Source organism: Silurus meridionalis, chromosome 18 (assembly GCF_014805685.1).
Source record: "Silurus meridionalis isolate SWU-2019-XX chromosome 18, ASM1480568v1, whole genome shotgun sequence".
NCBI classification, from domain to species: domain Eukaryota; kingdom Metazoa; phylum Chordata; class Actinopteri; order Siluriformes; family Siluridae; genus Silurus; species Silurus meridionalis.
Window position 1 is genome coordinate 19,967,405 of NC_060901.1, and position 12,029 is coordinate 19,979,433.

Below are 12,029 nucleotides of genomic sequence, written 5' to 3' on the forward strand. Positions count from 1 at the left end.
CCATTCAGTTTAAGCTACAACGAGGATAAGAGAAGTCTGAAGTCTGGAGCTTTTTTCTGCTGCTGATTCTCCTGCTGTCTGAGTTTCTCTCCAGTTGTGTTTAAAACACTTCAGCATGTTCTCATACACTATGGTTTATTTATAGGTCTGGATGATGGATATTTAGTTGTTCGTAGGCAAACAAACGAATACAAGAGTTAAAACATGAAATGACAAAGTAATACTAATAAATTAAAGACAGAACTGATTATGTAGATGAAAATATAACCTCAGGTGTATGAAAAGAACACTTTACTGCCTTTCAACGACTTGTGATCCGTTACCCAGACAGATCTTCAGATTATACCAGAAGCAATCAAACTTCTTCTTCTTCTAAAAAAAATGATCACATTTTCCTTTATCACTGGTTCTGCACCTAAATCCCTGAATAAAAACCTGACCTTGACCACTGTCCTAGAAAAAGTTCTACCTAAAAAACCCGAACCCACACCTTCATTAGAATAAGATTCAGTCAGGATTCACTCCTAATAGCACAGAGACCGAGACGTCTCTCAGTGCTGCTCAAAGTGGTTGAATTTCTCACCCGAATCAAATTGAGTAATTTCTCATTGACATTAGAAGGCAGATGATGTGTAAATTTCTCCTAATTCATTTCAATAAGACTGAAGTACCTTCACTGACAGCTAGAAACAAGGGAGGTGGTAGCTCAGTGGTTAAGGCATTGGGCTTTGGATCAGAAGATCACAGGTTCAAATCCCACTGCCACTGCTGGGCCCTTGAGCAAAGCCCTAAAACCCTCCCCTGCTCAGTTGTAAGTCGCTCTGGATAAGGGCGTCTGCCAAATGCCGCAAACGTAAACAAGCTTTCTGATCACACAGTGTCTCCTGGTGGCTTTTCAGGTGCTTCCTGTGCAGCAGTAAGTAACTACTCCTTGGCTTCATGTTTCTCATTTCTTGGATTTGATCTCATTTTGGTTTCTTGTTTCACATTTTTAGTTTTGCCGCATTTGTATTACTTTTGCCCTCTGTATTACATGACAAGGCTGTTTCGTGGAATTTGTTCTTCCACACCAATCATGGAAAAGGTTTAATGTATTTTAATGCAGTCTCAAGCTCGGCCTCTTGGACTCTTCTAAAAGCAAAAATCATAACTAGAAAGTTTAAGTTTTTCTTACTTTCATTGTCTTTTGACTAATACAGGGAAATCCACAACCCCATTCTATAAAGAAGGAGAAATCTGCCTCTGGGTACCTGCTTCCATCAGGTTATGATGATCACAATAAGGTGTTATAAAATGGAGCTTCCTGATGGCACAACACCCCGTTTTTATTTACTTCTTTCATCTTTTGCCATGTGAAGAATCTTCCAGTAAGGAGTTTATAATAAATCCAATTCAGCAAGGCTTCACCTTCATTCTTCAGTAGCTTCAGACAGATTCTGGTTCAAGGTTTTAGTTTCTTCTGTTCCAAACTGGACCTCAGAACCAACTGCAGTCCAATTTTATGACTTGTTGAATACAATTCCGATGATGAAGTAAACAGGTTTTTGTTGACGTTTCATATAAATATTTATATATACTTTTTGCTTTAAAGTATCACATTTTTGCACTATTAGTAATTTTATCCTCTAGGTTTTGACTTTTACTTTCGTCCTGTTAAATGAGGTCGGACTCTCAACTCTTCAATGTTAAATCGTGAATCCTCGAATGCTGCAGAATAATAAGGAAACATGATCATAATGCTCATCACTGATCGTGTTCCTCCACCATCCAAACCTCCATCTGCATTTTAAATTGTCTGAGAATCTTTATATAGTGTGTGTAGACACTTTGCTATTGAGGACTTTGTCAGTTCACGTTCAGAGTCTGGTCCAGTTTCATGGAGAAATCGGGTTTCTATATTAAATCAGCTCTACCTGCACTCACAAGGCATGAGGGAATTTTGAAAGCATTTCATTTCACTGAGGTAATTTTCGCTTTCTCTTCATCACGAGTGCAAATTAAATGATGAGGGTTTATGCTAACAGGAGCTAAAACTTCTCACTTAGAAATGCAGAAATGGATCATTTTATCGTTTAAACATTTCTTATACAAATATTCTGTGTTTTCTCGTTTTCTTCATATGAGACAGAAGCCGTTCCATATTTAAAGACAGACAGAGTCCCCGAACATTCCCAGAAGGACAATTATGCAGAAGATTCAATGGTGCTGGACTCGTTAACGACAGTATTAAGCTCCTGAGTCTTTGCCCCAAAACAACTACAGAGTTGCCAAAACCTGGAAGAAGGAACTTGATACTGCCATGAAAATTTCTCCACTTAGTGGAGTCATTAAATCCTTCATCAACCTCCACCAGATACAACCTTGTGTCCTTCAGTGTGCGATCTGCACTGTGAGCAGACTAAACACTGACAGGTGCTCCACATTCTGCTGCACCTTCATCCACAGTGGATGATCTCTGACCCATCTTGAAGCTCTTCAGGCATCAGACAGTTGTAAGAATAGGACTCATGCCTCCTTCCCTCGCTGTCAGCTGCTGTCATGTGCACATTTTAAATACCGGACTGAAATGTAGGTGCTGCTGCAATGGGTCTTCAGCTGGACCTCAGACAAACAATGATGATGATTTAAAACTCTGGACGTTTGTACATGCCATCTGAAGAGTGGAGCACAGAGGGGATTGGGTAGTGTTGGCAGAATGAATCACTTGGATCCTGCAGGAACGGTAGACGGGGTTTTCTGCAGAAGTACCAGCACCTTGTCTGCTTTCTGACCACCAGTTTGTCTGATTTTCATTATTTATAAATACTTTAAGGTTTTATTTTAAGGTTTTATAACTTTTACTTTCAGTTCAGGAAAATATCACATTTTAAATTATATTACGTTCATAATCTAACACGTCATTCAGGTTATTAAAACAGGACAAAATACTTCTCTATAAAACGCTTTCCATGCTTGTGGTATCTTCTAATTAAATCCTTACAGAGAATATCTGGGTCTAATGTATTAACGATTAATTGTATATTCCATATGTCTCTCAAATTTTTTGTCTGAAAATCCAGTCTGTTTATTTGTCTGTCTTCTATCTGTCTGCATGATCGTCTGTCTCTTACCCGCTCAGGACCCCCAGAACCAAGTTAAGAACAAAAAAAGAGCCAATGATGATTAGAGTAACAAAATAAAGCCATGGCCAGGAGTTCCCTACAGCATCATTCACCTGGGAATAGGGACAAAAAGGAGAGATGGAGAAATGGAAAGAGAGAAGGATGATTAGCATATGACTCGCTTAGAACAAAATCATGGGCCTTTCTTTTCATAAATAAAACAGCTGTCTCTTCCTGGCTCTCTGTTCTTTCTCCATGTGAAATGAAAGATGTGCACATTTAGACACAAACAGCACTTGCACATGCAGGTTTCTTACCCACTCAACACCCCAAGAACCAGATTTAGAACGAAAAAGGATCCAAAGATGACGAGACTGACAAAATAGACCCAGGGAAGCTCATAGCCCATAGCATCCTGCATCTAAAAGGGAGAGGGAAGGAAGCACAGTTAGGAAAAGAAAGAGAGAGCGAGAGAGAGCGAGAGAGAGAGAGAGAGAGAGAGAGAGAGAGAGAGAGAGAGAGAGGAGGGTGAAAGAATTCAAGCCAAAATGATGGATGCGAGGAGAATGTTGTAAATACTTTAGGGGTGTTTGGGCTGTATTCAGAGTATTCGAGGTCAAAAGGTATGTTAATGGATATCTGGTATATGTTATTTACAGGTGTGCAGGATTCTGCTTGTCCACGGAATCTATTCCTACTACTTAATTAAAAAACTTGAATAAAAATGCAAATACTGAAACTACACAACGTGATCAAACGTTTATGACCGAACAGTGCATCTAAAATAAAATGACAAACGTGTTTTAATCTATAATTCACAAACTGTAGACATTGGGATTAAAAAAGATGTCGGAAGTATTATGATTCCAGTAATATTACATTTGCACATCATTTTAAAACGAGTAAATCTGAAGTTTCTCTGACACTTTCTGCAGTCCAGGATGTAGCAGTGCTGTGAGTGTGTCAATGCTTTTAGCATCTTTTTCTTCTGATCTCTTCATTTGCTTCCACTGATGAGATCAGTAAGTAAGATGAATTCTGCTGGCTAAAAAAATTGAGTGATTTTTTTCTAAATTCACATCCTTCTCATACACTGGAAGCTTCTCCCCCACTGCTGCCTGCTCAGAGTATTACATAACCTTCACCGTAGAACCAGAAAACACTGCTATCATTCTTGAGTGGTTAAGATATGCTGCAAAACCTGTGTTCATGTAACTAGTGTCTAAATCACCTGGAAACCAAAGATACAACTTACTGATTCAGTGTGGACCTTACGGAGAACCTGGCTTAGATACAGTATCTTACACATCTTATAGTCCACTGACTGGCGCTATTTGTGCAATAATCATATTGCAAACAATTTAGCAAAGAAGGAACACAGTCCAGCAGTTCAATGCTCACTTTCATACACACCACTGCCAACAGAAGGTCTCGAAGTGCATGATCATAAAGGCCTAATGATGGGAAACTGAATAGCTGAATTCGCTGGAGCGATTTGTTTGGCATCATTCCAAGCTTGAAGACAATTATTTTGGAATAGACAAACTCCAGGTCTGCCACCAGCTGACATTCTTTTCAAGGTTCAGGACCATACAGATGATAGGCTCAACAACAAGATGACACACTTCCTGGCTCTCTGGAGAAAGTTTCTGAAACTCCTTGTGTTTTCATGTAATTCATTTGCAACCACTAGACAAACACACATCACATCTTCATCGTAATGCATGTGTATGGACTCTAACAGATGCCCTTTTAAAGAGCTATTTAAAGACATGGATCTATAAGAGACACATCCTCACTCTAGTTCACTAGTTCAGGCACTTAATCGATGAATTTTCTTTTCACAAAGTGATCACTGATGAAGAGTTTTTACTCTTAATTTGAAGACAGACAGCTGTGCAGAAACTACAGTCTGATCGATGTCTTTATTGAACCCTGAGATGTGTGTGATCTTGGTGATGCTTGGCTGTGTATTAGTGTTTTACATCTGATCCTCCTGATGTTGTGATGGAGAAACATCTGCATGAATCAGTCAGATCACTGAAGTGAGATGAGACAGATGGTGAGATATGAAATTTCCTTGGATGCATGTCCAGGAATGTAATGAAGCTCAAACTTGCTTAAATAGTTTCAAATGATAAGCTTCCTTCCATGATGAAACGTCTAGCAGACATGTTGAATATATCAGGAGGAAAGGGAAAGATTCCTTGAGTGTCACCAGCATATCAGTGGTATAAAATCCATACGGTTATGACCTCACCACGACTACACAAATAATAAGACTACAGTTTAGTATCATGTTTTGCATTCATTATTAATGTAACGTTTTTTGCTGCATCATTTAAGGTGTTGAACCTCAGTTTGTATGGAACATGTCCATGACTACTACTGTACATGGGGCAAACTGCTGATTCACTTTGACTCAATTTAGGTTTTAAACACTGCACCATGGGGGTCAGTGTCTGCTCATGGACCATCAACAGTCATCACTTACACCTACACAAAGGGCAACAAAACTGACCATCTTCTATAGTCCAGTTCCACTGAGGGTAAACATGGACATGACTGAATTCAACAGTAAAAGGCCGATCAAGACAATGTCTGCAACAAAAGGGGAAATGTGTATCACCTGAATAAGAGTGATGAAAGTGAACCACTAGTTTTCACACGCTTAGTAAAATAAGTGTAAAAAAGATTCAATTCAGACGGCATTGTGCTCACTCAGCGTTTCTATATTGTCTTGGGGACTAGCATTCAGCAACATCTAAGAATTGCCTAGAAGAACTTCAGAGTCGGATGGTCTGCCTCAGTTTCAGCAGATTGTTGCTTTGTAAACATACACACTTCAGCAGTGCCCAACACACTGCCCCCAGCCCTGAACATCATCTTACAACTTGACTGTTATCTGGTGAGTATAAACAGTGGGTTTAGAAAGTATTCAGTTCCCAAACTACTGCTTAGAAGAATTCACTTCAACTTTATCTTCACAATATTCACAAATTGGGCAAATTGATTATAAAACAAAAACTACCATTAATGACTGCCAAGTAGCTCAGTACAGAAAGAACAACTGTACTGTTACTGTTGAATTACTATATCATGTTCTAGTTCATGGTGTTATTAAGATCTAAAAATGGGTAACGAGTAAAATTAAGAAAATGAAAATTTCGATAGATTTGAAGTCATGTTTGTGTTCTGTTCATTTTTCTCCCAAATGACATTAACGTAGGATTTTACAGAAAATGTGAATTTCAGGTTGAAATATAGTGATGCTTGGTACAGTATTACATTCTTTTAAACTCTGAATACAGCCCTTAGAGAACAACAGCTGGAAAAATGAGGAATTAAACGCAGCCCTTCTGTCGTTTTAGTCCATTCATCTAAAAAGACCTGAAAAACGCAGCCCTTCAGCAGTGACTGGACCTCCATGGTGGAGTTATGGAACAGACCAGAGGATTTCATCAGGAAAAAGCAGATGTTGTAACAGCTGGTAAATAATGACAGCAGCTGTGTGGCCAAACTAATGTATTAAAAATCATGTACTGAAATGATTCTCTGGTTTTCAGGTAGAAGCAAAGTCAAGCATTAGTAGGATTACTGAACTGAAGACGTCGTAACAGCGGCACAGAGAGAAAGAAGGAGACACAGAGGAAGAGACAGGATAATCTAAACATTTACATAGTTTTAATCAAAATAATCATATTTAGTTCACCACATAATTCATGTTCTGCAAATAAAAAAAGAATACATCAAATTTCACTTGAAATGTTTTGTTAATGAACTGATCAGATTTTTCTAAAAACATTTAAAGTGCTAATGTTTAGTACGTAACTGCATGGAAGACCATGGACTGCAACAATCCACACACACACACACACACACACACACACACACACACACACAGTCTCTGGTATCTAACTCTAGGCCTGTATATCACTCGTGTGTGTGTGTGTGTGTGTGTGTGTGCGAGTAGACGACGCTTTCTCTCTTTTTATCAGGATGTGACTTTGTTGTAGCTCATAACACTCACCCAGTAGAGGACGTCGGTCCAGCCCTCCATGGTGATGCACTGAAACACTGTCAGCATGGCAAATGCAAAGTTATCAAAGTTTGTAATGCCATCATTTGGTCCCTCCCATCCCATCATGCACTGGGTGATGTTGGGTGGTGTGCAGTGGCGCCCATGGGCATTGTTTGGGGCACAGGGTGCAGGTTTCTCCTCAGCTATAGGCCCTAAAGCACAAAGAATTTAGTACATATTTTGTATATGGATTAACAGCACAGTTGAACTTCTAAAACCTCCTCAGTTACGGGTCATATTTTATGTCAAATATTTTTTAATATAAAATTATTAATACAAAAATTATCAATCCGTTTAAACAGAATGAACAATTTCCCGTGTTTGATATTCTGAAATAAATGCTGACCTTTGTGACCATTTCTGAAGAAAAAGCATGCACGGTGCATCTTCCCCATGAACAGCTCCAGGCCAATGATGGCGTAGATGATGATCACGAAGAGCACGAGCAGAGCGATGTGCAGCAGAGGAACCATGGCCTTAATGATGGAGTTCAACACGACTTGTAAACCTGATACCAGATAAGAATTGTAAGTGTGCACTCCATGTGCCCTGTGGAGTTTCTACTGCACTCCATGTACACTGTTCATTATCAAAAACAATAAAATACTAATGTCCTCTGAACTTTTATTCTTATTGGCTAAGATTGTGATCGCAATTGTGTTTGTTTGTGACTCACTAGGAACACCAGACACTAATCGTAAGGGTCTCAGTACTCTGAAAGCACGCAGGGCCTTTACATCAAATCCTGCTGCCTTCCCTCCGATAGGTGTCCCTCCATCTCCCTTAGTGGCCTGTTCTAATATAGCACTGAACAACCTGTTAGAAACAGAGAGAGAGAGAGAGAGAGAGAGAGAGAGAGAGAGAGAGAGAGAGAGAGAGAGAAAGTGAGGGGGGGTAACAAACAAACTGGGTCACAAACATAATACATAATACTGAAAAACATCAAGTTCTCACTTGTGATAAAGTGGTTCATACCCTAACAGCAGTTTAACCTTCATGCAGGACATTCCCTGAAAAATATCTCCAGTACTGAATACCATAAAGCTGAATTCCTGCTGAGGGGAGAATTTGTTGGTCGTAGTGTTTTAGTGATTATTAATACAGAGATTATTAATAGAATTTGTTAACAATAGTATTAAAAATCAGCATCTTCACGGATATCAGCTCCCCCTGGATCCTAGAAGATGTAACTCATCTCTCTGTGACTCACCATGCAAACTACGGCTATGGAACAAAATCCCTGCTGCTGAATTATTATGATATTGTGCAGGACTGCAGACATTTAGAATTCAGAAGTCTAACACTTTTTTGTAAATAAAGTAAAACTTAAATGTTCATCTCAAACCAAACACCACTCTTATCTGGTCTCAAGACAAGAATAACACTGTTAAAACAATGCAGGAGTTAACAGCAGTCTTATAAACAAGGGCTGTACACCTGCAGCGTTCTTCTACTCACCCTACAACCACAATTATGAAATCCAGCAGATTCCAGCCGTTTCTTAAATAAGCATTGGGGTGACAGAGCAGCCCATATGCAATGACCTTCAGAAATGCTTCCACTGTGAAAATGATAAGGAAGAGATATTCCACTTGCTCCTGAAATACAGGAAACAGTGAAAGAGTCAGTAAATAGTTTGTACTGTTCATCTGTTCAGTGTAAACATGCAGACTTACAGAAATGATTCCCATAATGAGATTCATACACAGTTACAATTCATTTCTTTACATTTCATTTATTTCTTTAAAAACATTTCACTTTGTTGGAACAGATACCCTCTAAACCCAAACCCCAATCCTCTACAGCCTAAACCCGAACACCAATCCTCTACAGCCTAATCCCCAACACCAATCCTCTACAGCCTAAACCCCAATCCTCTAAACCCAAACCCCAATCCTCTAAACCCAAACCCCAATCCTCTAAACCCAAACCCCAATCCTCTACAGCCTAAACCCCAATCCTCTACAGCCTAAACCCCAATCCTCTACAGCCTAAACCCTAACACCAATACTCTACAGCCTAAACCCCAATCTTCTACAGCCTAAACAATTAACCCCAATCCTCTACAGCCTAAACCCCAATACTCTACAGCCTAAACCATAACACCAATCCTCTACAGCCTAAACCCTAACACCAATTCTCTACAGCCTAAACCCCAATACTCTACAGCCTAAACCCCAATACTCTAAACCCAAACCCCAATCCTCTAAACCCAAACCCCAACTTTAAACCCAAACCCTAATCCTCTACAGCATAAACCCCAATACTCTACAGTCTAAACCCCAATACTCTACAGCCTAATCCCCAACACCAATCCTCTACAGCCTAATCCCCAACACCAATCCTCTACAGCCTAATCCCCAACACCAATCCTCTACAGCATAAACCCCAATACTCTACAGCCTAAACCCTAACACCAATCCTCTACAGCCTAAACCCCAATCCTCTACAGCCTAAACCTAACACCAATCCTCTACAGCCTAAACCCCAATACTCTACAGCCTAAACCATAACACCAATCCTCTACAGCCTAAACCCTAACACCAATTCTCTACAGCCTAAACCCCAATACTCTAAACCCAAACCCCAATCCTCTAAACCCAAACCCCAATCCTTTAAACCCAAACCCTAATCCTCTACAGCATAAACCCCAATACTCTACAGTCTAAACCCCAATACTCTACTCTACAGTCTAAACCCCAATACTCTACAGCCTAAACCCTAACACCAATCCTCTACAGCCTAAACCCCAATCCTCTAAACCCAAACCCCAATCCTTTAAACCCAAACCCCAATCCTCTAAACCCAAACCCTAATCCTCTACAGCATAAACCCCAATACTCTACAGCCTAAACCCCAATACTCTACAACCTAAACCCTAACACCAATCCTCTACAGCCTAAACCCCAATCCTCTACAGCCTAAACCCTAACCCCAATCCTCTACAGCCTAAACCACAATACTCTACAGCCTAAACCCCAATACTCTACAGCCTAAACTCTAACCCCAATCCTCTACAGCCTAAACCCCAATACTCTACAGCCTAAACCCTAACACCAATCCTCTACAGCCTAAACCCCAATACTCTACAGCCTAAACCCTAACACCAATCCTCTACAGCCTAAACCCCAATACTCTACAGCCTAAACCCCAATACTCTACAGCCTAAACCCTAACCCCAATCCTCTACAGCCTAAACCCCAATACTCTACAGCCTAAACCCCAATACTCTACAGCCTAAACCCTAACCCCAATCCTCTACAGCCTAAACCCCAATCCTCTACAGCCTAAACCCATTTTTGCATTTCTGAGTTACTTCTCATCTCCATTTTCAGAGCTATTGGTAGTGAAAACCCACCACCTTCACCTTGCTATTTAAAACATCAGGATTAGACTAAAGCCGGTTTGTTGCCTTCTTACACACACCAGGCCAATTCTCAAGCAGCTAAACGCAGCCAAAGTGTTTCATCTGGAAAAACTACCTGAAACATCACCAATTATCTGTCATTCCTACATTAGCAAGTGTTAAATTTGCTTTAACTCAGGAAGCAGCCTTCAGATGAAGTTCCATCACAGATAGATGTAAGATGGTTCATGCCATCAGTGTGACACAATGCACTTTCTTAGAAGATCCATAGACATTTCCAAAACATCAAGTCTATGAATGTGTGTAACAGGCATTCAGACCACCACACTGCACACCTGAAATATAATAAATCATTTTCACTATAGTTTATATGCTCATGCTGCCACCTTGTGGTGCAGAATCACCAACTCACTGTTCATAATATTATTACTTTTATAATTATTTTACGTTACATGTACACAATATTACTGAGTTCCTGCATCATCACTACCAATAAAACATTATCATTACATTACTTTTTAGAATAAGAGCAGTAGTATGTTGCTTAAAACACACACACACACACACACACACACACACACACACACACACACACACACAAAATCTGTATTTTCTAGGAAAGTTGATTGAAACTAATTTGGGTTTGAATGAAATTTTAATAAATATTCTTCTTCTTCTTCTTCTTTAGGCTGCTTCCATTAGGGGGCGCCAAAGCGGATCATCCGTCTCCATACCCCCCTGTCCTCTACATCTGCCTCTTTCACACCAACTACCTGCATGTCTTCCCTCACTACATCCATAAACCTCCTCCTTGGTCTTTCTCTTTTCCTCCTTCCTGGTGGCTCCATCCTCAGCATTCTCCTACTGATATACCTCATGTCCCTCCTCTGCACATGTCCAAACCATCTCAATCACACCTCCCTCACCTTGTCTCCAAAACATCCTACATGCGCTGTCCCTCTAATAAACTCATTTCTAATCCTGTCCATCGTCATCACTCCCAACAAACATCTCAACATCTTCAGCTCTGCTACCTCCAGCTCCACCTCCTGTCTTTTACTCAATGCCACTGTCTCTAATCCATACAACATCTCAGGTCTCCCTCCTCTGCACATGTCCAAACCCTCTCAATCACATCATACTGCTGCTCACAGATGGTCACCTCTTCTCTCAGCCTGGCTTCCACTACTCTTTCCCATAACTTCATGGTGTGACTGATCAACTTAATTCCCCTGTAGTTACTGCAGGTATGCACATCTCCCGTATGCTTAAAGATTGGTACCAGCACACTCCTTCTCCATTCCTCAGGCATCTTCTCACCTTCCAATATCCTGTTAAACAATCTGGTTAAAAACTCCACTGCATCTCTCCTAAACATCTCCATGCTTCTACCGGTATGTCATCTGGTCCAACTGACTTTCCACTCTTCATCCTCTTAATCGCTGCTCTCACTTCCTCCTTACTAATCCTATCCACTTCC

At 40.3% G+C, this 12,029-nt stretch overlaps 1 protein-coding gene across 4 annotated transcripts in view; it reads right to left on the reverse strand.

Annotated features, from left to right (window-relative positions):
- Window positions 1–12,029, reverse strand: part of cacna1c (calcium channel, voltage-dependent, L type, alpha 1C subunit) — an 83,302-nt gene that overhangs the window by 33,197 nt on the left and 38,076 nt on the right. For 2 of the 4 annotated variants that reach the window (XM_046873318.1, XM_046873317.1), the window contains exons 5-9: window positions 8,641–8,780; window positions 7,859–7,998; window positions 7,529–7,690; window positions 7,132–7,334; window positions 3,111–3,214 (exon numbers count right to left, since the gene is read on the reverse strand). In XM_046873318.1, the coding sequence (XP_046729274.1) occupies window positions 3,111–3,214; window positions 7,132–7,334; window positions 7,529–7,690; window positions 7,859–7,998; window positions 8,641–8,780 (749 nt within the window). Of the gene's footprint in view, window positions 1–3,110; window positions 3,215–3,418; window positions 3,523–7,131; window positions 7,335–7,528; window positions 7,691–7,858; window positions 7,999–8,640; window positions 8,781–12,029 lie in introns of all 4 variants that reach the window. The other 2 variants (XM_046873321.1, XM_046873320.1) reach the window with 1 other exon arrangement.